At 47.4% G+C, this 25,200-nt stretch overlaps 1 protein-coding gene across 11 annotated transcripts in view; it reads right to left on the bottom strand.

Moving 5' to 3' along the window:
- EVA1C (eva-1 homolog C) overlaps positions 1-25,200 on the bottom strand; it is a 105,231-nt gene that overhangs the window by 57,060 nt on the left and 22,971 nt on the right. For 9 of the 11 annotated variants that reach the window (XM_017956160.3, XM_017956158.3, XM_017956159.3 and 6 more), the window contains 2 exon segments: positions 5,516-5,712; positions 1,303-1,426 (listed from right to left, as the gene is read on the bottom strand). The exons of 1 other annotated variant lie outside the window; for it this stretch is intronic. In XM_017956160.3, the coding sequence (XP_017811649.2) occupies positions 1,303-1,426; positions 5,516-5,712 (321 nt within the window). 11 annotated transcript variants of the gene reach the window in all.

The raw sequence follows: 25,200 nt of genomic DNA, 5'->3' as shown, positions 1-25,200 counted from the left end.
TATGTGGGCCCTGGCAGGGAAGGGGTTTGACAGAAGCCTGCATATCTGCTGAAGGGTTCGGGGGGTTTGTTCCCAGTTGTGTACCTGAGACTATAGTACGAGTGTGGCCTGACCTCTCCCCACATAAGTCTGGCACCTAGGCCACCAGGATATCGGGGAACTCTGGGCTCCAGGATGGGAGCTAACAGACAACAAAATGCAAAAAGTGAAAACAGTTGTGTTGGGTGGCAGGGAGGAGGCTTAAAAATGCTTAACTTGACCAGGCGTGGTGGCTCATGCCTGTAATCCCAGCACTTTGGGAGGCCAAGACGGGTAGATCACCTGGGGTCAGGAGTTCAAGACCAGCCTGACCAGCATGGCGAAACCCTCTCTCTACTAAAACTACAAAATTAGCCAGGCACGGTGGCACATGCCTGTAGTCCCGGCTACTCGGGAAGCTGAGGCAGGAGAATTGCTTGAACCTGGGAGGCGAAGGTTGTGGTGAGCCGAGATTGCCCACTGCACTCCAGCCTGGGCAACAAGAGTGAAACTCTGTCTCAAAAAAAAAAAAAAAAAAAAAAAAGCTTAACTTCTCATTGTTTGGTTAAACATACTGCTATCGTTTCTTTGCAACAAGGTGTGCAGGAACCTCTAATGCCACAGTGACCTATGATTTATCTCAGGCAGGCTCTTGGCGCCTGGAAGTGTGACCCACCCACGGAAGAGGGATTATTTTTGGCCATCACAAAGCTGATGCGTGTTAGAAATGGCAAAAGTCAATGGAGAAAAGAACAAGAACCAGGATAAAAGAGAGTGCTCCAGCCATGCCCCCTGTCACTCTCCTGGGGAACAAGGAGCCCCTGCCGTGGGTGAGGGCGGGAGGAGCCAGATCAAAGCTCTGAAGCAGTGGGTGCAGGTGGCAAGTGGGCCACTGAGCCTCCAGGAAAAACAGGGAGCCCCTCAATCTCAGCACAAGACACCTCTGAAAAGCAGAACCAGCTCCTCACTTTGAGGAACAGCAACAGCAGTCTCTCACCACCCCTGGGAGCTGTAGCATCAGAGTTTTACAGATTGGATTTTTAAAATTCAGGCATTTGTAAGAAAATGAAGGCATGTGCAGACTCACGCACACAAAATCCCTCTCTCTCGCTCTCTCTCTCTGTCTTTCTCTCTCTCTAAAAAACTGGGTAGGATGGAGCCCAATGTTTCTATGAATGAGTTTCAAAGTTGGACAAATGCCAACGGGCAGAGAATTTTGACCAGGAGTGTGAAGGAAGCGAGAACCACACCCCAAACACACTGTCCCCCTCCGAAGTTACTTACTAGGTTGGCATTTAAAGGAGACCAGGAGGTATTTACTGCTTCCTGGACAAAGGTCAGGTCCAAAAACACGGCTATTGACCAGGAGGTGGCAGGCCCGCTGGTTCTGGCATTCGTCCAGCACCTTCTAGAAGGAGAGGGTAGAAAAGGGACAGGCTTGAAAACCGCTCACAGTGACTGCCAGACCCGAACCTGGGCTGCTCTGGGCTCTGCAAAGGGAAGGACGCCTCCCCACCTGGCCAAGCTGTGTCTAAGGCCGAAGAGCATACACGTGGGTGAGTGGATTGGCTCCCTGTCTCCCTGCTCTTTCTCCTGAAAAGAAACCTGATCCAATAGTGCCAGGCTCCTGGGAAAACTAACCTCTGATTCACCACCACGGGTGCGGCTGCTGATACTTTCAGCAAAGGCACTGACTACTGAGGCTCTAGGAGGTGCAAGCGAGGTCAGAGTACTTTCCGGTATTGGGGTGCAGGGGACTTAAAGGTCCCCTTCGAGCGGGGTCCCCTAGCTTTAAGCTGAAAGAGCTGTGACCATCAGCAATCACAGTCCTGGCCCTTCATCCTTAAACGGCCCTACACAGGCCACAGGAGAGCTGTGCACTGGGGAGCCCTTGAGGACCCAAACCCTTTCCAGCTTACGAACTGTCCCCAGGCCAAAAAATAAAAATTACAAAGCTGATTCCCACCCTCATCAAACTCAAGAGGATGGGACCCACTTCTCCCTCGGGGAGCAGTTTTCTTAGTGGAATACTCAGACTTTCTGTTGAGCATTGGGAATAAAGGCTTTCCTTCAAATCTCAGTCTCTCTCTGTCTCCTGATTTTTTCCAGGCAGCGCCTTCGTGTTTAAGACATCTGTTCTGTGGAAGCTCACAGAACGCCCTCCTCCAGGTCCTGATAAGGCTCAGCATTTTGCTGCCGTTCTCTAGGTCCTCATTCCCAAATGGAACAAGTCCTGCCTGTGATAAACACAGAGGTCCTGAACTTGGGTCTGGTTAAAACAAAAACAAAAAGGACACCAAGCACAGTTAAAAAAAAAAAAAAAAAAAATTCCCAAGAATCTGCTTATTACTTTAGGTCTGAATTTAGTGCAAACACATGAGCCTCTCTGAGTCACCATGTTCTCATGGTAGCTCATGGAGTATCTCTGCGAAGAATGCTGGCCCTGCCAGCTATACCCCGTTCTCTCAGGGGCCCAGCAGATGTGTCTCAATCAGAAAAAAACACCCCAGAAACCCCTCAGACCCCAGAGGGTGCAGCTTTCAGATGACTGCATGTGGCATGGCCAAACGTCATTGTGAAACGACTCAGCCCACAGATGTCACTGGAGGGCTCCGCAGTTACAACCGCAGAGCAGACCCCAGGGCAGGGCTGTTTCCAAACTATGTCATGAGCTGGAAAATGCAGAAAGGGGGACTTCCCGTTGACAGTCAAGGGATGGATCAGCTGTGGTCTCCCGTGTAGACGTCTCCCCACATTAAGCAACCTCCCTCTGAGGAAGCACCTTGCCTGGGCTCCCAGTGCAGCTTAAAAGACACAAAAGAAGGCCGGGCGCAGTGGCTCATGCCTGTAATCCCAGCATTTTGGGAGGCCGAGGCAGGCAGATCACCTGAGGTCAGGAGTGCAAGACCAGCCTGACTAACATAGTGAAATCCTTTCTCTACAAAAAAATTAAAAAATTAGCTGGGCGTGGTGGTGGGCGCCTGTGATCGTAGCTACTCAGGAGGCTGAGGCAGGAGAATTGCTTGAACCTGGGAGGTGGAGGTTGCGGTGAGCCAAGATTGCCCCATTGCATTCCAGCCTGGGCAATAAGAGCGAAACTCTGTCTCAAATAAACAAAAAAGACACAAAAGTAAAGGACTTCTTGACCTCTGGTTGAAAGAGTAGTGCATGGGGATGTTTCTGGCAAACAAACCCTCCCAACAACATCAGAACTGTGTTCACAGATGCTAACCTGTCGGCCTGGTTATAGAACATCCTCTTCCCTCAGGGGTATCTGGCAGAGGCAGGTACCCGTGGAATGGTGGGGGTGGTGCCCATGCTCTAGTGTGTGCCAGGAGTTCATACTTTTACAAAGTAGCCGCTTTAGAAAAAATGTTGGTACTGGCCAATTTCATGCACCCAGGAGGGCGGCAGGTAGCCTGGGATCCAAGGATGGATGGCCAGGGCAGGTGACTGAGAAATGGGGGTGGGTCAAGAGAGGTGTAGCTCCTGGGGTGGCGCCCAACGGAGAGAATTAGGGGTAGGGTGGGTGCTATGGCTGGAACGTTTATCCCCCCCAAAACTCACATCGAAATGTAATTGCCACTGTAACAGTATTAACAGGTGGAGTCTTTAAGGGGTGATTAGACCATCAGGCCTCCATCCTCATGAATGGATTAATACTGTTTTTTGTTGTTGTTGTTGTTGTTTCAGGAGTAGGTTGTTAGAGTGGCACTAGGCACTAGGCTTGTTATAAATGGCAAGTTTGGCACCCCCTCCTCTTGCCCCTTCCATTCTTCTGCCACGTGAGTACCAGCGTTCCCCAACCCCCTAGAGGATGTAGTGTTCAAGGAGCCATCCTGGAATTAGAGACACCAAACCTGTGGCGCCTTGCTCTTCGACTTCCTGACCTTCAGAACAGTGAGAAATCAATGTCAGTTCCTTACAAATTACCCAGGCTCAGGTACGCTGTTATAGCAGCACAAAAAGGACTAAGACAGTGGAGCACACAGGGAAAGCAACTTTTTGTCTCCTGAAGAAACATTGTTTCTCCTCAAGGTATAGAAACCATGTCACGGGCAGTCATTCAAACACATTCATTTTGGCTACTCAACTGGTGTGTTTCACCAATCACCTGAATACCCAGATACTACTATGCTTGGAGTGGAAGCAAGGGATGGTGTGAGAAATAGAAAACTTCGTACATCATCACATTAGTTTTGCGTCTCCTATTTGGGCCTTAAGGAGAACTACACAGCATTAAAACTACTCCTATTTCTCCTTAGTTCTCCTAGCAAATTTATCTTTATCCATATTTCCTATGGTTGACAAAATCAAACAGACTTCCAACTTGCCAGCTGCTTTAAACTCCCTGCTTTAAATGTATTCATATGGAACTTGGAGGCATTAAAAAAAAATCCAAGGCCGAGTGACTCAGTAATCCTGGTCAACTAGTTGTATATGTTAGGGGCCAGAGATGGTAAAGTAGAAGCTGCTTAGATGATTGAAAGCCATGCACAGTCTAAAACCATCACTGAAATATTAGTTTGACCTTATCCTATACCAAATATTTCCCTAAATATGCCAACCACAAAAAGAATGACTTAAGCCACATCTCTCCCAATTCCTGGTACTATCTGGTAGAAGGAAGGAGTCAGTAAAGGCTGCCTAAAATAGCTCCAAGCAAGAATGACATGATTATCTATAACTGGAGAAGCAAACCATTAAAAAACACAAGGCGGTTACTGATATTTCCTTCCTTGAGTACATTTTCTTTTTTCTTTTCTTTTTTTTTTTTTTTTGAGATGGAGTCCCACTCTGTTGCCCAGGCTAGAATGCAGTGGCACGATCTCAGCTCACTGTAACCTCCGCCTCCTGGGTTCAAGCGATTCTTCTGCCTCAGCCTCCCAAGTAGCTGGGACTACAGGTGCGTGCCATCATGCTCAGCTGATTTTTGTATTATTAGTAGAGATGGGGTTTCGCCATATTGGCCAGGCTGGTCTTGAACTCCTGGTGATCCGCCCACCTCACCTCCCAAGGTGCTGGGATTACAGGCATGAGCCACCGCGCCCGGCCCTTTGAGTACATTTTCTAAGAAGTTGGTCATGACTTCAGATGTCTGCCTCAAAGAGATACTTGTGGTTTCTATTAAAGAACCCACCTTCCCTTTCTACAGGAGTATTTATGGGAGATGTAGGCCTGGAGGTTGGAATCCATCCTGGTTGTACTTTGCTATACTGAAGTAAGGAGTAAACCTACAAATAAATTCATACTGAAGTGCACAAAGGGGGCTCTACAATAGGTAGGAATTCTATTTAGTTTTGTTGGGTAACAAATCCTTTGAGAAGCAAATAATGGCTCACCTACAAAACTGGTGATCTGTATAAATTGGGATTTTTCATGGATCAGTTGTGCTTGGATTGAACTATATAATCACAAATATATTTACACCCAGAGAGAGAGAGAAAGAGTGTGTGTTGAAACTGTATCATCTTAACATGTCTACAAAAGGCAATACCTGGAAGGTGGTGGGTGCCACACAGGTTAAGCTGTCTTCCCTCTGGGAGGCGGGCTTCTGGGAACTACACATTTGGTAATCTTGCCCATAAAATGCCGATTGGACACTTATCGTAGAATGCCGAGGGCACTGTAGATTCAAATAGTCCCCATCACAGGCATAGGTGGTGTGGTTTTGCAGGAGTTTGGTTAGGTAACCTGGAAAATATTCAGTCGGGTTACAAGAGGCCCAGGAACCCACCACTCCTCCATGGGTTTGGGGACAGGAGGAGGTTGGTTCCCCTGGGGAAGGGCTGTTCAGTCAACAACATGTGGGGTGGGGCCTCCCTAGCAGCTCTGGTGCAAAAGTCACCAAACCAGGCCCAGAGGTGGGGCACAGGAGCAAATGTCAGCTTTCATGTTGATACAGAAGTGGGGCAGGGGAGTGCTGGGTAGAGAAGGATGGGGTCCCTGGTGAGGGCTCCACCCTTGGGTTTGTGCCCATGGACCTTAGTGAGAACAGGCATTCCTGTTTCCATGTCCAAATGTTGCATTTTCCAAGACTACTCTGGCCTGCCATGACCCCCATCCTGTGCCCATAAAAAACCCAACACCCTAGTGGGCACAGACACAAGTGGCTGGACGTCAAGAGGAGCAGAAGAGCACACCGACAGATACCAGCAGATGCCGGCAGGCTTTTGACAGCGGGGCAACATGGAATTCAGTCAGGGGCAGTTGGAGGGAGAGTCTAGCTGCTGGGCGGCCCAACTCTAGGCAAAGACCACCTTCCCACTCCATCCCCCTTCTGGCTCCCCATCCATCTGAGAGCCACCTCCTCCACTCAATAAAACCTCGCACTCATTCTCTAAGTCCACGTGTGATCTGATTTTTCAAGTACACTAAGGCAAGAATCCAGGATACAGAAAGCCCTCTGTCTTTGTAATAAGGCAGAGGGTCTAATTGAGCTGATTAACACAAGCTGCCTGCAGATCGCATAACTGAAGGAGACCGCTGTAACACATGCCTACTGGGGCTTCGGGAGCTGTAAACACTCAATGCTACATGCTGCTGTGGGGTCGGAGCCCAAAAATGCTCCCCACGACCTACCCGTCTGCATGTTCCGTCTAGGGGTTTGAGCAGCAGGGTACTGAAGAAGCAAGCCATGTCCCTGTCACATGCCCTGCAAGGGGGATAAGGGAACTCCTCCTGTTTCAATGTCTGGGTCAGAAACCTTGGTCTGGGATGGCCCACTGAATGGTTTGGAGGGCTCTTTCCCCTTCAGGAAGCACTAAGGTATTGACCAGGAGCCAAAGAGTCCTGAAGCACCTTTATAAACCAGGAAAAAAATCGGGGTGAGTGTATCCTGGACGTGTGGATACCAGTCCTGAGGAAGGCTTACATTTGCTTATCTCCCACTAGTGAGGCCATGCCTTATTGGGATGAGAGGATGCAGTTTCATTTCAAGAAATCACTCTTAGCTCTGTCTTGGTGCTGGAGAGGAATGACAGGCAGGGTGCCCTGTGCAGCGAAGGGGCCTGCTCCAAGGGCACGGTGTGGGGAAGTGATGGTGGGGCTCTGCTGTGGGTTGAATAGTGTCCCCTCAAATTCACATTCGTCAGGAACCTCAGAATGTGACATTTGGAAATGGGGTTGCAGATGTAGTGAATTAAGTTGGCGATATACTGGAGTAAGGTGGGCCCTTAACACCATATGACTGGTGTCCTTATAAGAAGAAAAGAAGAGACACAGAGGGAAGACAGCCACGTGCAGCTGGAATGATGCATCTGAAGCCAAGGAATGCCGAGCGCTGCCGGCCACTACCCAAAGCTGGAAAAGGCCAGGAAGGAGCCTTCCCTAGAACCTTCAAAGGCAGCACAGCCCTGCCAACACCTGGATTCAGACTCTGGGCTCCAGAACTGTGAGAGGACGAATTTCTGTTGTTTTCAGCCACTCAAGCTTAGAAAATGGGTTGCAGCAGACACTGGAAATAAGACAGGCAGCCAGGCAGCCTCCTTGGAATTCCCAGGCAGCCTGCAGGAACCACACCAGGCCCTGGGCTCTGAGAAGCTCTAAGGCCCAGCAGGCGCAGGGGCCTAAACTATTTCTCGGCAAGGAGGAAGGAAGGTTCATCCAGAATGTAGATCCCCTTCCTCCTTCTTACACCTCACGAGGTCACGGCGAGGCGGCTGGGAGGAGAGCCAGGGACTTTTCACTGAGGTGTGTGGGAGACAGCTTGGCAGCCCTTGGCCTCTGAAGGGAGGAGGTGGTGTGAAGGAGGGCAGCTTTGGAACTTCCCAATTCCTGCTCGATGACCTGTGTGTAAAGTATTCCTGTTTAGGTTTCAAAATCCTCTCAGAAATATAATTCTCGGAAAATCCAGGCGCCCAATCCAGCTCCCTGGGCTTCCCTGAAATCTGAAGTCAAAGGGGCTGAGGCAGCCTGCCCTGGGGTCCTCACACCCACCAGTCCAGAGTGCTCTCTAGAGGAAGGCTACAGACACTTTCTGGCACGCTCATCCAGATGTTAGCTGTCTTGCTGAAACTCTTTTTTTCACCCTTGAAAACCACTGGAAGAGTGGCCAAGAAACCAGCCATCCTGAGTAAGTTCACTTACAGAAGCAAAATCTAACATGAGTGGCAAAACGGACACTGGCACCAGGATTGTGGGTCAGAGTCCTGCCCCTTGGAACCACATCATCGCTTGCACAGTGTACCCCCCAGGCACCAAGAGACCAGGCCGAGACCCCTCAGTGGCCCTGGGCCTCTGGTCAGTGTCTTCTTGCCTGGCACACAGGCAGGCCCTCATAAAACAATGAGTACTGAAAGTTCCAGCCTTCTTGGTGGGTTCTCAACACCCTGTCATGAGCCACACCCTGCCCCAGGGAACTTAGGGTCACCCTGATGCTACCCGTAGGCCAGTGCCCCTTCTGAAGTGCCCCAGGCTGGCACCCCCATACTTAGATCTCTTCAGCCTCCTCATGAAAACCTTCTTGTCCATCACCCCAGCATTCCCCAGACTGTGCTAAATAAGCAGCTGACCACATGTCAAATCAATGTTCAGAGTGTGCCTTTGGTTTAATATTCACGGCTTATCCAAAAGACCGTGTCACTATAGCTAGATGAAAAAAAATGACAAGGCTCCGGAGAAGCAGAGCCACAAGGTGGACGATACCTGGGTCCCAGGTTCATGAAAAGAGGAGCTGCCTGCTCCACAGACTATCACATGAGTGGGAATGAAACTTTTGCTGCGTTTAGACCATTACCTTTCTTCACTCTGTCACATCATCTATCCCCGCTAAATAGAACTTGACCTCTGCCAGACCATTTACATCAAGACCTGTATGTGCAGTGCAGTGGCCTGAGCCTTCAATCCATGCCCCACCTATCCAACCGGCCTTATCATATTCTTATTCTGAGAGTGGTATTCTGGGGGCAGAAGCTCAGTGCATAGAACTGACTAATGCAAGATCCTTCAGGCGCTTTGCACTTTGAAGTCTATCAGTCCTAGCACAATCCAAGTACAAAGAAGACACTTCAGCAGTGCAGCCTGCCCTACACTCAGTTCAATTCCTTCTTCAAAAACCTAGACCTGGCCAGGCGTGGTGGCTCACACCTGTAATCTCAACACTTTGGGAGGCCGAGGCAGGCAGATCACCTGAGGTCAGGAGTTCGATACCAGCCAGGTCAACATGGTGAAATTCCGTCTCTACAAAAAAGGCAAAAAATTAGCCGGGTGTGGTGGCACACCCCTGTAATCCCAGCTACTCTGGAGGCTGAGGTGGAGGAATTGCTTGAACCCTGGAGGTGGAGGCTGCAGTGAGCCGAGATCGTGCCACTGCACTCCAGCCAGGGAGACAGAGCAAAACCCCATCTCAAAAAATAAATAAATAAATAAATAAATAAAAATTAAAAAAAGAAACCTAGGCCCACATTCAGACAATGGAATGTTACTTAGCACTAAAATGAAATGAGCTATCAAACCACAAAAAGACATGGAGAAACCTTAAATGCATATTCCTAAGTGAAAGAAACCAATCCGAAAAGGCTGTGTACTGTATGATTCCAACTATATGACATTCTGGGAAAAGCAAAACTATGGAGACAGCGAAAATATCCATGGTTGCCAGAGGTCAGGAGAAAGGAGGAATGAATTGGTGGAACACAGAGGATTTTTAGGGCAGTGAAACTACTCTGTGCGATACTACAATGGTGGACCCATGTCATTGTCCATAAGTCCAGACCCATGCAACGTACACCAAGAGTGAGCGATAATGTAAACTATGGACTCTGGGTGATAGTGTGTGTCAGTGTAGGTTTATTGATTATGACAAATGTCCTACTCAGGTTTGATACTGCTAGTGGGGGAAGCTGTGCATGTGTGTGTGTGGTGAGGGGGAGTAGAGGTTGATGCAAACTCTGCACTTTCTGCTCCATTTTTCTTTTCTTTATTTTTCTTTTTTCTGTTGTTGTCTTGCTCTGTCACCCAGGCAATCCCAGCCTCCCAAAGTGCTGGGATTACAGACATGAGCCACCGCGCTCAGCCTCTGCTCCATTTTTCTATGAACCTAGAACTTCTCTAAAAAATTAAGTTTATTTAGGGCGGGGCACGGTGGCTCACGCCTGTAATCCCAGCACTTTGGGAGGCCCAGGCGGCGGATCACAAGGTCAGGAGATCGAGACCATCCTGGCTAACACAGTGAAACCCTGTCTCTACTAAAAATACAAAAAAAATTGGCCAGGCATGGTGGCGGGCGCCTGTAGTCCCAGCTACTCGGGAGGCTGAGGCAGGAGAATGGCGTGAACCCGGGAAGCGGAGCTTGCAGTGAGCCGAGATCGTGCCACCGCACTCCAGCCTGGGCAACAACAGCAAAACTCCGTCACAAAAAAAAAAGAAAAAAAGAAAAAAGAAAAGTGAGTGGAAGTTAAGAAAGTCAAAGATGGCTCATGTGGTAGGCAGAATAACGGCCCCCAAAGATGTCCACAGGCCTTAATCCCCAGGGCCGGTGATTACGTTACCAGACATTCATGGTAAAAGGGACTTGGCAGATGTGATTAAGTTCAGGATTTTGAGTTGGGGAGATTATCCTAGATTATCTGGAAGGGGTTTATATAATCACAAGAGTTCTTAAAAGGAGGAAAGTGGCTGGGTGCAGTGGCTCACACCTGTAATCCCAGCACTTTGGGAGGCCGAGGTGGGTGGATCATCTGAGGTCAGGAGTTCGAGACCAGCCTGGCCAACATGGTGAAACCTCGTCTCTACTAAAAATATGAAAATAAACTGGGTGTGGTGGTGCATGCCTGTGATCCCTCCCTACTTGGGAGGCTGAGGCAGGAGAATCTCTTGAACTCGGGAGGTGGAGGTTGCAGTGAGCTGAGATAGCGCCATTGCACTCCAGCCTGGGCGACAAGAGAGAAACTCCATCTCAAAGAAAAAAAGGAGGAAGGCAAGAGAGTCCGAGTCAGAGAAAGGAGTTGTGACAATGGAAGCAGTAGCTGGAATGATGCAGCCATGAGCCCAAGAATGTAGGCAGTCTTTAGAAACGGGAAAAGGCAAGGAAATAGATTTTGCCCTGAATCCTCCAAAAGGAATGCAGCCATGCAGAAATCTTCATTGCAAACATCTGACTGCCAGAACGGTAAGAGAATAAATGTGTGCTGTTATAAGTCACTGAGTTTGTGGCAACTTGTTACAGAAGCAATAGGAATACTAATACAGTTTGTATAGATGACTGTTGCAACAGTGTGGTGAAGATGAGAGAAATAGAGCTGTAACTGTAAGAACTGATGTTCAGGGAGAGATTTTTAAATAATTGTGATTGAGTTACAGTTGAAAGAGGCTTGTGCATATACGTATGTGTATAGATAAATACATATGCAGATGACCCTTAGACCATACGTATTAGATTTCTTTCTCTACCCCCGCTGCCCCGAGACGGAGTCTCCCTTTGTCGCCCAGGCTGGAGTGCAGTGGCGCGATCTCGGTTCACTGCAACCTCCACCTCCTGGATTCAAGCAATTCTCCTGCCTCAGCCTCCAGAGTAGCTGGGATTACAGGTGCCCGCCACCATGCCCGGCTAATTTTTGGTTTTGGCCAGGCTGGTCTGGAACTCCTGACCTCAAGTGATCCACCCACCTCAGCCTCCCGAAGTGCTGGGATTACAGGCGTGAGCCACTGCGCCCAGCTCATATGTATTAGATTTCTTACTGTGGGTTATGGTCTGACAAGTTTGAAGGGGGATATTGTCAAAGACTGCTCAAAATGATGAACCGTGGGCTCCAAGCTAAATATAAGAAAGGAAATGAGCACAGAAGAGGGGAGGGGCCCAAGGGACCAGAGATCTTGCTGAGGACCAGCAAAGTCAGAGTGAGGGAATCACACAGCAGGCTGGAAAGGCAGGAGGCTGTGCCCACGAGTTGTTTGAGGAGGGATTTCAAGGTGGATTTGCAGGTTATGGAAATGTCCAGGAGTGGCCACGGACGGAGGCAGAAGAGGTTGATGGAGAGGGTTGCTGGAAACAAGGATGCCAGGACTGAGAGTGAAGATGCCCTGTGGACCAGGCGTCTCCCAGGATGAAGGTAGGAAGTGGGGTGGAGCAGGAGCCAGCTGCCGAGGTCGTCCTTAAACAAAAGGCAGATGACAGATGAGCTGCTCCTAATCTAACGCCCTTTCCGGCATGTTCCTTTCCCAGTCGGCAAGCTCATCATTTCAGTGTGCTGGGCAGAGTCATGCCACTAAGCTTTCCACACCTTAGTTTCTTGGCTGGTTCAAGAGAGATCCTTTTTAAAGAACAACTACGAATGCAGCTGTTTATTAACGATTCCCTCCGGGTAAAATTAGCCATCGTGTTGGATCAGTCAAAACTGCTTTATTTCTTAATAGTTTCAGCCAGAGCTTTTACAATCTAACTCTATTTGTGGGCAAGTATTAACTATCCTGAAAGATGGCAGATGGGCACACTCTGTTAAGAAATCAGTCCTGGAATCCAGTAGAGCCTGGAGATGCTCTGTTGATCCTTGTTAAACTGGTGAGGAGAGGAAATGGGAGGATGTAGACTCTTTTTCTTTTTCTTTTTTTTTTTTTTCCGAGACGGAGTCTCACTCTGTCACCCAGGTTGGAATGCAGTGGCACAATCTCGGCTCACTACAATCTCCACCTCCCAGGTTCAAGCGATTCTCCTGCCTCAGCCTCCCAAGTAGCTGGGACTACTGGCACGTGCCACTATGCCTGGCTAATTTTTTTTTTTTGGTAGAGATGGGGGTTTCACCATGTTTGGCCAGGCTGGTCTCGAACTCCTGACCTCAAGTGATCTGCCCACCTTGGCCTCCTAAAGTGCTAGGATTACAGGCGTGAGCCACCGCACCCAGCTGGATGTAGACTCTTTTTTTATCAGCTTCACGTCGTTCAGGGATCTTGGTACAGCTCATGTGCAACTCCAAGATACTCTTCCCTGATGAATCCTCCCGCTGTGTATCAGCAGAAACTCTTACGGCTACTGCCATGGCTAAAACCTTCCTCAAAGGAGTATCTGGAAAGGCCTGGGTTGAGCAAATCTTAGAACAGCTTAAACCAAAGTTCTAAGGTTTTCATTTTTTGAATCAGATCAAGAGTTCATGACATGAACCCCTGAGAGTGGTGGGAGCTCTCTTCTGTCTTCTGAAAGACACAGGGAAGTCCTTCTTTGGAGCGTCATCTTTATCACATTTACAATGAAAATCCATTAATATTCAAATAATCCAGTGACTATAGAAGGACCAGTGTGATAGGAAAATAAATCTTGGGGCCCCATACTTACTAAGCCAAAGGGAAAAGTCAAGCTGGGAACTGGGTCACACAAACCTGCCTCCTACTTCGTTCCTAACTAAGACGGCTACAAAGATAAAAAGCTACATACATCCCTTACCTTTTACCCGCAAGGAGATTCCTTACAGGCCCCAAGATCTTTGCTTGAAAACAGTTCTGTTGAATTTCACGCTGGCAATGTAAATTGATAGCTTATCCACAGATGCGGACCGGAGAGAACTCAAAGTCATCCTTCTACTCGCCTGAGACAAATGCATATCTAGTTACTTCCCCTGCCCTATTGTTTACGTTATCTCGTGTAAAATTGCAGATTCACTTACCCAGATGAAGTGACAGCATGAATGACTATTTCCTCTACTCACCCTCATATGAAAATTGGATATTCCCCCAATATCCATCCTTTCCCCTTTAAATATTGAAGTCCTTAAAATTATCTTTGGAGAAAGGCATAGACCTGTCTCCCAGGTGGGTGTCCTTAACTTTGGCAGATAAACCCCCTAAAATGATTACAACTTGCCTCAGTCATTTTCATTGATTTATACTAGAATGATGTAAATGATTTTCAAAGAATCATGGTACGTGTCCCAAAGTGTTCTACAGGAGTGTGATATTGTGAAATATATATTTGATCTTTCATGTGTTTCCTTCCATACAACTCCTAAAACCCTTAGAATCTCCAAAGTGATGTGTTTTTGTATGCTAATAAGTTGACTCATGGCTGGCAGCCCCTAGCTAGCTTCAGGATGGGGGCTGGTCCCTGGAAAGACCAAGGCGAGATTAGAGAGTTGGGACTTTGAGCCCACCCCCCAATTTCCAGGGAGAGGACAGGAACTGAAGGTTATGTTGGTCACTCATGGCCAGTGATTTAATCAATTGTGCCTATGTGATGATGCTTCTATAAAAATCCAAAAGAACTGGGTTTGGAGAGTTTCTGGATGGCAGAACACGTACAGGTTTCTGGGGAGCAGGGCACCCAGGCTGGGCATAGAAGCTCCTCACTCCTTCCCTCATCCCTTTCCCTATGTGTCTCGTCATCTGTATCCTTTGTAACAGCCTTTACAGTAAACTGATAAACATAAGTAAACTTCCCTAAAGTTTTTCTGTGAACCACTCCATATTGATGGAACCCAAGGAGGGGGTCACGGGAACCTCAGCTTGAAGCTGGTTGTTCAGAAGTTCTGGAGGCTCAGACTGTGACTACTGGGAAGAGGGGCAATAGTCTTGGGGACTGAGCCCTCAATCTGTGGGATATGACGCTATCTCCAGGTAGATGGTGTCAGAATTGAATTGGAGTATACCCAGCTGGTATTTGCTGCAGAACTGATTGTTTGTTTGTTGGTGGGGAGGAATCGCCAAACATTTGGTTACAAAAATATTCTGTGTTGATTGTTGTTGAGTGAAAGAATAGAGAAAGTACTTTGAGTTTTAGTGTGTGTGTGTCTGTGTGTGTGTGTGTTTTCACACAATGGATGTCAGAAGTGGGATTTGCTGGCCATGGCCCTGGCTCATAGAAACATGTGCTTTGGGAAGAGAAAAAATAAGAGGAAGGAGGATAAGGGATCTTTGATTCCTGGATGGTCGCATGGTCACCCATGGTACAAAGTCACAGCTGTACTGCACTCAGTTACTGAAGGTGAAAGTTACCACTGGAATTTGGAGATAGATCCAACTCTTGGGAAGCTGGTTCGCTGGATGTGCAAGGAAATGCAAACTAATAATAAAGAAGTGAAATATGCAATCTGTTGGTTATTGTTATGTGTAATAGCTAAAATAAAAATAAAAGAGAGCGCTAGGTCCAGCCTCAATGCTACACCAAGCTTAGATGTCAGTGAGTCTGAGCTTTGGCCACTAGTTTTGGAGCCATTCCTAACAACAGAAAATGCCTCTGAGACGTGTGGTTACCAAGAAGGTAGTCAATGTGGGGGAAGGGCAAAATCAAGAAACTACTGAAACCAAGGGGTAGAGTGTGAAGGAACTGTTTTATTTTGTGGTTCAGTATCATCAACTCCCTGAGGGACCTTTACTAAAATGGACTGTGAGAGTAACTAATTTAGGGGCAGCATCTTTGGTTTTACATGCTACAGAGGGGAAGCGCATGTTTGGGTTGATGCAGGATCCACAGCTCACTATGGAACAACCTCAGATGGCTATATACGATCTGGACATACAGCAGGTTATTCCTGAGGCAACAGCCAGCCTAGTAGACTGGATAAAAGTCACCATAAAGTTTATTTACCCTGAGAAGGGGGACTGTCCAACTCCACCTATAAATGCCAAGTGGAGTGCCCAGGATGAAGCAGCTAATATGCTTTGTATGCAAGCCACGTGGGACTGGCTTTATGACAACTGGAATATCCACCCACTAAATATGCCTGTTACCCAGGTCATGGGAAATGCTGTGATTAAGGGGGCCCCATTTGCATGGACACCTCATGCAATCTCACTGCTGCAAAATCAAGCTATGGTCGGAGAAGACTTATTGAATTTGCTATCTCAGCTTCCCCTCGTGGGCCTTATAGATGCTAATAAATACATTAGGGCAATTAATAAAACAATGCGGAAAAGCAGAGGACAGAGTCAAAGGACTCATCCCAGGAAGGTGGATGTATTTAAGCAGTTATTAAGAAGTAAAGAGATTAAAGAAAACATTAATAAAGCTAAAATGAAGAGGAAAAAGGGAAGCGCCATGGGACTCATCCCATCAGGCTGAAAATCTTCAGTGGTGCTTAAGAAATAAGAAAAATAGAATGGAAATTGATGAGGTGAAAACAAAGGTCTTAATACAACACTACTGAAGTTTGGGTGGACCAAAAAGAGCCCTTGCTGGCTGCTAGCATTAAGGAGTTCCAAATGGGTTTGCTGTATTCACCCTAGTTTGGAGAAACTTTAAAAGTCATTAAGCAGAGATTACAATGAGAAAACTGACCAGCAATTGCCTGGGCCAATGTTGAGGCAGGTTCATCAAGATAAAGATGGACAAAAGGGCCAAGGTTCCTTGCCTCAACCCTCTGCTGGTGACTGAAAGACTTTTGCACTGGCCGGTGGAGAAGAAAAGCTCCTGGGTCTAGAACTTAAAAATGTAAGGGTTGGTAGAATTATGCAAGTTGGTGTATTTGAACATGCTTCATATGAAATGGTTACATCTCTTTTACCTGATTATATTAGGGAATGGACTTTGTATCTGACTTGCCCTTCAAGCCATATTAATGGGACGTGAGATGGGAGCCAGTAAGATTGCCCCAGCCCACACAGTACAGAGTGGAAGCTGCTGAGCTGGGAGGGACATGTTCTCCATTCGATAACCCCTCTACAAAGCCTCTAATGCGGCATATGGCAAAAGCCTTTCACCGTCTCCCAGCGACGACTCCCGGCCCATAAAATGACCTTGACACCTGAAATACCCAATGCTGTCTCAGGTAATGTCATAGAAACACTCTCATGAGGCCAGGTGCGGTGGCTCACACCTGTAATCCCAGCATTTTAGGAGGCCGAGGTGGGCAGATCACTGAGATCAGGAGTTGGAGACCAGCCTGGCCAACGTGGTGAAACTCCATCTCTACTAAAAATACAGAAAATTAGCAGGGCATGATGGTGGATGCCTGTAATCCCAGCTACTCGGGAGGCTGAGGCAGGAGAATTGCTTGAACCCAGGAGGCAGAGGTTGCACTGAGCCGAGATGACGCCGCTGCACTCCAGCCTGGGCGACAGAGTAAGACTCTGTCTCAGAAAAACAAAAACAAAAACAAAAAAAACAAGGCCCAAGATTGCCAGGTGTGGTGGCTGGCACACACAGACCTCTTGAGCCCAGGAACTTGAAGTTGCAGTGAGCTAAGATCACACCACTGCACTCCAGCCTGGATGACAGAGCAAGACTCCATCTCTAAAATGAGTAAATTAATAAAAATCCCAAGACTATGGCTCAGCCTGGGATTAGGGTGTGTGGCTGTGACAGCCACCTCTTGGAATTGGTGGCTTCATGTTTTGCTGTGAGGATTAAATGATATAATGGGCATAAGCATCTTTTTTCTTCTTTACCATAAACCACTACACATCTCTAAGGTATTACAATTATAGTGTAAGGGTTTTATTTGTTTGTTTGGTTTTTGAGACGGAGTTTCACTCTTCTTACCCATGCTGGAGTGCAATTGTGCAATCTTGGCTCACTACAACTTCCACCTCCTGGGTTCAAGAGATTCTTCTGCCTCAGCTTCACAAGTAGCTGGGAGTTACAGTGCTTGCCACAATGCCTGGCTAATATTTTTTGTATTTTTAGTAGAGACTGGGTTTCACCGTGTTGGTCAGGCTGATCTCCAACTCCTGACCTCAGGTGATCCACCTGCCTAGGCCTCCCAAAGTGCTGGGATTGCAGGCATGAGCCACTGTACCCTGCCATGTACTGTAAATCTTGAAGAACACTAATTAACATAGAGCTTCCATTGGTACAATGCTGAACAACCCAGCTCTAATCAAATTACATTCGCAGCCAGCCCTCTCAGCTCTGAGCACCTTGATGTAAGGTAGACAGCTCAGAGACCAGTACATAGCCCCGTGACTGCCCTCAGTCCAGACACGTCCCTGCTGAGCCTGGAGGAAAAGGGAACCCTCCCTCCCCACCCTTCCTCCCTCCCTCCCCTCCCTTCTTCCCTCCCTCCCTCCCTTCCTTCCCTCCTTCCTTCCTAATAATTAAGATCTAAAAAGTTACTAGCATTTAGAAGAGGCCAAACAAGCTGTACATTCGTCTTCTCTTTCTTTTCTGAAGCCAGAGGCTTCCAATGAAGTCTGAGTTTCCTGAGGGCTGACATTGCCTGAGTCACTCTGAGCGCAGGATATAAGAACCTCAGTCACTGGCCCCACATTGGTGTGCTAAAGTCCCCTGATCTCCAGGGGCCAATTTCACAATCTTACTTCTGGGAAGAGAAAGGAATTCAATTGCTACGTCCTTGCCTTCCTTTTTTTTGTTTTTGTTTTTGTTTTTTTTTTTTTAATAGCGTGCCACCCTCCACTTGGTAATGCTTTAGATGAAAGACCACACCCTTGTATTCCCAAATACTGAAAGGTGTTTTTACCTGTTTGAAAGTCCTTTTCTAGAAAAAGATGTTCTTTTCTTTTGTGTTTGTGAATGCATTTAGAGAACTGGCAACGGCATGGAGTTGGGGGGTGGGGAGCCATGAGTCAGGGGTCCTGAGGGTACAGGAAAGAGCCCATGAACAAGGGCTCAGGACTGGCACTACACGCCCAGGGGCATCAAGATCAAAAGGTGAAGTTAGGTCTGAGTTTAAGTCCTTCCTCTAGTCCCAGGTGTGAGAATAAGAAGGTGAACCTGGAGGTTCATTGTGAAGAGAACTAAAGCCACCAGCCTGTTTTTTAAATATTTGGAGGGTTCCCAAGTTAGGGATGATCAACGATAGCTGTGACCACTCTTAAGTGATGAGCTCAGATCCTAGTCCTGAAACAAACCACAGAGGAGAGAAGGTGAACTGAGAGTCCAGACAAGGCAGAGACAATATGTTTTCTTCCTGAGCACACAGGAGTAGTATATTTCCCAGCCCGCCCTGCCCCAATCTCTCCTTGCAGTACAGTGGGCCAGTGGAAAATTCTGGGCAATGGAAAGAGGGCAGAAATGATGCTTGCCACTTGAAGGTCTGGCCCTTGAGACCCTTTGTGACCTCCACTCCCTCTCTCTCCCCTGTTTGCTGTCACAAGTGAACGACAGAGGGGACAAGGCCCCAGAAGACCGGGGAGGCACAGGGTGGAAGAAACCTCATTCTGGGCTACACCTGGACTTTGAATTCTTGTAGTTAACATTGGTTTCTGATAGTCACCCAATTATCTCCCATCTTGTCACTTTTTCTCACTTCTTTTCCCTTTCTGTACACCAACCCTCTGATTCACCAAGCCCCATAATTTTCCCCCATATATTCACAAGTATTTTAAGTGGACTTTCCTATGTAGTTGCCCATATGTATATTTATGTGTATGGATTTCAGATTTTTGTGGCTGTCTCGGCATTTGTCTACACATGTCAATCCATTGCATGGATTTCTGACTCCAAACAAAAATCTAAAGTCCCATGCCACTGGGGCCCCTTCTGCTTTCTCTGACCTCGTCCAACCTTATCTCCTGCCATTCTCCTGCTTGACTTCAGCCACAGTGCCTTCTCGTTTCTCAAAAATGCTAAGCATACTCTGACCTCAGGACCTTTGCTTTGACTGTCTCTCAGCCCGAAGCAGTCTTCCTCCAAACATCTGCTTTCTCCCTTCCTCCCTTCATTCAGCCTCTTGTACCAATGTGGCCTCATCAGTCGGACCTTTTTGGGTTACTCTGCAAGACAGCACACCTCCTGCCCCACACCTCTGGCTCTGCTGTATTGTGCTGCATAGAGACCTGTTGCCTGTTTCTCCCCTCTGCGATGTAAGCAAGGACTTTGCTTTATTTATTGCTATATCCTGAATAGCTAGAAAGAGTTTGTCATATAGTAGAATGGCAGAATGTCATCATATAGGAAAATGAAGAGTTCTTTTTCTTTTTTTCTTTTTCTTTTTTTTTTTTGAGAGGGAGTTTCACTCTTGTTGCCCAGGCTGGAGTGCAATGGCATGATCTTGGCTCGCTGCAACCTCTACTTCCTGGGCTCAAGCGATTCTCCTGCCTCAGCCTCCTGAGTAGCTGAGATTACAGGCATGTGCCACCACACCTGGCTAATTTTTTGTATTTTTAACAGAGACAGGGTTTCTCCATGTTGGTCAGGCTGGTCTCAAACTTCCGACCTCAGGTGATCTGCCCGCCTCGGCCTCCGAAAGTGCTGGGATTACAGGTGTGAACCACTGCGCCTGGCCCGATGAACAGCTCTTGAATGAATAACACAGTGAAGAAGACTACCAGAGCAAGAGCAGATCAAAAGTGAATAATTGAGTAGTAGGTTCTAATTAATCCTCATCAGCAACCAACATAACCCCGGGCTTATAGATTTCTCTATGTAATATGCTACACGCACATCTACAGAAAGAGAGAGGGAGAAGCACATTAGTCAACCAATTTTAAAAAGTTACTCTAAATGTGCTGTGTTGGTCTTGAATTACAATCTTTAGATTACACTACTATTTTATTTCAAACAGGACTGGTAGAAACTTCTTCATGCCTTTTCAACCAAAAGCCTCCAATCCTATAAAAATGAACACCTTGTTCTTTGACCAAGTACCAACCTTAGAAAGTTATGCAGTGAACACCATCTGAATTAGATTAATTTAAAAGTAACTGGATCAATCCCCCTTTACCCCAAGCATCTAAACGGAACAATTTTCTTTTCTTTTCTTCGGGACGCAGCGTAATCCCCAAACTGCAGAGCCACTTGGCGATGAAGCCAGGATTGCAGTGCATTTGATAACTTAATGCAACTTTTTACTAGCACTTAAAACTCAGATATGAAATCTACACTTGATCTTTTCTGCTTGGAATTGGCCAGATTAGTGGTTCTGCCCCCATGTACAACAAAAGGCTTTCAGAAACACTCAGGGTCGCTAACCAATCGGAAGGACCAACAGAGCTTGACAAACAGACAGGAGGGTGGAAGGACACCGCTTCACACCCCACCCACTTAGCCTTTCAACTCTGCCCACTTTGAGGATGTGTAGGATGATCAAGGTAGGCATGATATACCTACCTTAACTTCAAGGTAGAAATTAAGACTTGAGGGCACTTATTTGGTGCCTTATTCAGTTAATTGGAAGATTATATGGTAATTTCACTGCTCATAATAATTAAACCTTTTTTTCCACTTTAGGGATGATAATGACATTTGGAGAGTAGTACTATAAACCTCAAAAATCTATTTTGAAGATGATCGGATTTAGGAGGATAGGTTTGCTGTACACTTGACCGAACTGCTTTGTTCCCTCAAAGCAGCAAAAAAGCCAGAACCTGGAAGTTTCTAAAACTTGAAGCAGATGTAAATGGCATATCCAAAAAGCCGTGCCTAGAGAACAGGTCGGACGACCGGCTATATCTATTCCAGCCTCCCCAATGGCTCGGTGGAGGATTTCGGACAAGTCTCTCAGTCTCCCCTTCTTTGGTTTCACCTTAGAATGAGGGGAAGTCACAGCATTTCTTCCTTTGCATTTCACAGAAACACAGGAGGCTGGATTAACAGTCAGCAAATGTAAAGAAATATGGGCGCCCACACGGTAATTATGCTGGCCTGGCCTCAAGCTTCATATTCATCCTTAATTGATTCCCTGGCACACTCGCCAGTGACCTGGCTCAGCTTCACCGAATGGCCCCAAGGGCCCATACTTTCTTAATTCTCCTGTGAACCCTTTATTCACTCCCCCTCATCCTTCCTTTGCTGACTGTGGTCGCTTTTGACTGCCCCAATCTTTTTTTTTTTTTTGAGATGGAGTCTCACTCTGTTGCCCAGGCTGGAGTGCTGTGGCGAGATCTCGGCTCACTGTAACCTCTGCCTCCCCAGTTCAAGTGATTCTCCTGCCTTGGCCTCCCGAGTGGCTGGGATTACAGGCGTGTGCCACCATGCCTGGCTAATTTTTTTTTTTGTATTTTTAGTAGAGACGGAGTTTCACCATGTTGGCCAGGCTGGTCTCTAACTCCCAACCTCAAGTGATCCGCCTGCCTTGGCCTCCCAAAGTGCTGGGATTACAGGCATGAGCCACCAAGCCTGGCCTCAATCTTATGCTTACTATTCTTAATCTGTTGCCTCATTTTATAGCCACAGCTCAGGTGACAGCTGAGGGATGACATTCGTCTGTCTCTGAGCCTGTAAGACTTCTATTTTCTTCCCCACCCTCCAGGAATCCTTTTTTCTAGCTCTGGGTTGCTGGCCATCTCCTGGATGGTTAAGTTGAAAATCTGACCTCCAGTTCATTGGTGCATCTACAATCAATCTTCATTACCTGCAGATTCTGTAGCTGCAAATTCACCTACTTGATAATGTTTATTTATAACCCCTACATCAATACCAGCGGGGCCTTCCTGGATGTGCGCCAGGTGGTGAAGAGGTTCAATGGCTGATAAGCACGGTCCCAGCAGAGCTCCATCGAGGAACCTCTGCCTTTTGGTTTCAGCTCTTATACCATAAATGAACAACCTTTTCATGGTCGTTTTTGTTTTGTTTTGTTTTTTTGAGACAGAGTCTCACTCTGTCACCCAAGCTGGAGTGCAGTGGTGTGATTGCAACCTCCACCTCTCAGGTTCAAGTGATTCTCCTGCCTCAGCCTCCCGAATAGCTGGGACTACAGGCATGTGCCACCACAGCCAGCTAATTTTGGTTATTTAGTAGAAATGGGGTTTCGCCATATTGGCCAGGCTGGTCTCAAACTCCTGACCTCAGGTGATCCACCTGCCTTGGCCACCCAAAGTGCTAGGATTACAGGTGTGAGCCACCACGGCCAGCCAGGGTTCTCTTAAAGGTAATGGAAAGAGGAGAATTGGAATGGCAGAGAGAGAGAGAGAACTAGGACCCTGCGTGAATGAATCAAGTTGAGTTGGAGAGAAACTGTATTTATAGGGAAGTTAAGGCTCTGAGTTTGGAGGCCAAGCAGGGTGAGGGTGAGCAGAGCCATGGGAAGGAAAGCAGGGCTTCAAAAAACAGCTGCTCCTTCTTGATAGACGCAGAGAGGAAACAGGAAAGACCGCAGGCCATGCAGTGTTATTTGTAGCACTTGAATAGCTTGGCTCTTAGAGTCGCAAGGCCTCCAGCTAGTGATCCACAGATGCCATTAGAGGGCAAAAGCGCTCGCTGCTCCCTCATTTGTCACCAAGAAGACCTGGTGTGGCCCTGGCCTTAAGGACAAGTTAGTCAATTGCTTATTGTACATCACGAAACAAATGCTGGGAGAGAGGAAATGCAGGGTGTGTAGGGAGAGGGCAAAAATGGTTACATTTGATCCCAGAGATGAGGAAGGCTTTCGGGTGGGAGGTGACGCCAGGAGGTAACCAGGTAGAAATGACCCTCGAGTAGCAGGGACAGGTGTGCAAAGGCTCAGAGGGAGCTTCTCCAGGATCAGCAGGGCGGGCTCGATTGTAGGGTGTTCGGCTGTCACAGAGGCTGGGGAAATAAGCAGTGCCTTGCTAAGAATTCTGAATTTTAACCTGAAGAGACATGGGAGCTACTGCAGGCTGGTAAGCAGGGGGGTGATGCTGGTTGGATTACAATGCAGAGAAACCTTCGGTTGGCCTGCATCCGATGGACTGGAGAGACCCTTGAAGAAATCAGGGTACAGGCAGTCCTCCGGGGCAGAAATGAGGAAGGTGCCAACTGAGACCACAGCAGTGGGGAAGGGTGTGAGAGGGAGGGAAATTGAGATGAATTTAAGGGTGTTTGGCCTGTGCAGTCACACAGGGCCCATGCTGAGAGAGGCCCCGAGCTTGGCTTAATACTCTGATGTTACTGTCTTAAAATTCCTCCTCATTTTATGTTTGAATCTATGTTTTGTTTTGAGAAAGAGTCTCGCTCTGTCACCCAGGCTGGAGTGCAGTGGCGCCATCTTGGCTCACTGCGACCTCCACCTCCCAGGCTCAAGTGATTCTCCTGCCTCAGCCTCCCAAGTAGCTGGGACTACAGCCACCCGCCACCACACCTGGCTAATTTTTGTATTTTTGGTAGAGAGTGAGTTTCCCCATATTGGCCAGGCTGGTCTTGAACTCCTGACCTCAAGTGATCTGCCCACCTCGGCCTCCCCAAGTGCTGGGATTACAGGCGTGAGCCACTGCACCCTGTCTGAATCTATGTTTTATCAGTGAACTCCAACGGGGAAATAGAACATGTGCGTGGGCAGACAAGACACCAACAATATGAGTTACCACTGCCCCTTGCCACCGCACTCCCCATGGCATGTCTGCCGTGCAGTAAGCATGGAATCTTGGTGGGTCTGCAGTGCATGGGAGCCCAGCGAGGCTCCAAGTGAGCATAAAGAAAGCCTACTATGTCCACAACGGAGTCTGCAAGAGATGCTGACAGCACCAAGAGGTCACACTTTCTCTTACAGAATCAGAATTGAAAACCAAGTCAATGGCATTCTAAGAAACATGAACAAACAAGGAAGCCTCTCCCAGCCTTTTCTACTCATCTGATTCCCTGTAGTAGCAACCACTTCCACTGGAAATGATGACATAGGAGATGCAAAGATAGCAGAGTCATAGTTATTCTTCCTTTCAATTCTTCCTTACACATCAGTAAGCCAAAGGTAGAGAGTGGCAGTAGATAGCATAAGTGTGAAAAAGTGAAATAAAAACAGCTGAGTGGCCGGGTGCGGTGGCTCATGTCTGTAATCCCAGCATTTTGGGAGGCTGAGGCAGGTGGATCACAAGGCCAGGAGTTCGAGAACAGCCTGGCCAATATGGCAAAACCCCGTCTCTTAAAAATACAAAAATCAGGCGGGCGTGGTGGCGGGCTCCTGTAATCCCAGCTGCTCAGGAGGCTAATGGCTTGAACCCGGGAGGCAGAGGTGCAGTCAGCTGAGATCTCACCACTGCACTTCAGCCTGGGCAAGAGAGCAAGACTCTGTCTCGGGGTAAAAACAAAAACAAACAAACAAACAAAAAACCAGCTGAATTAGTTTCCTGCAACGTCTCACTGTTTCTGTGAGGCAAAAAAACCCCACGTGCAAAATACAAATTATGTCATTTCTGTGATTCCACATTTGGGCCAAATGTTCCTATTTCAATCTGGCATTACACAATGTAAAGAGGAACAGTATAATCCACCCTAGTAATTTAAAATGTTAATTTTCCTTTACTTAGAAGGACATTAAACAACAAATGAAAGCATCATGATAAACTGAGACACAGAGACTGCAGAAGAAAGAAAATGCTTTATATGTTAGTCCTGCAGCAGTGCTTTTCTTCTGATTTTTGAATAAGGGAGCCCATGTCTTCATCTTGCACTGGGCCTTGCAAATT

The sequence above is a fragment of the Papio anubis genome, chromosome 4, assembly GCF_008728515.1.
Source record: "Papio anubis isolate 15944 chromosome 4, Panubis1.0, whole genome shotgun sequence".
NCBI lineage: Eukaryota > Metazoa > Chordata > Mammalia > Primates > Cercopithecidae > Papio > Papio anubis.
Note: the sequence above shows the minus strand (reverse complement) of the source record. Positions and strands in the feature narration are given on the sequence as shown.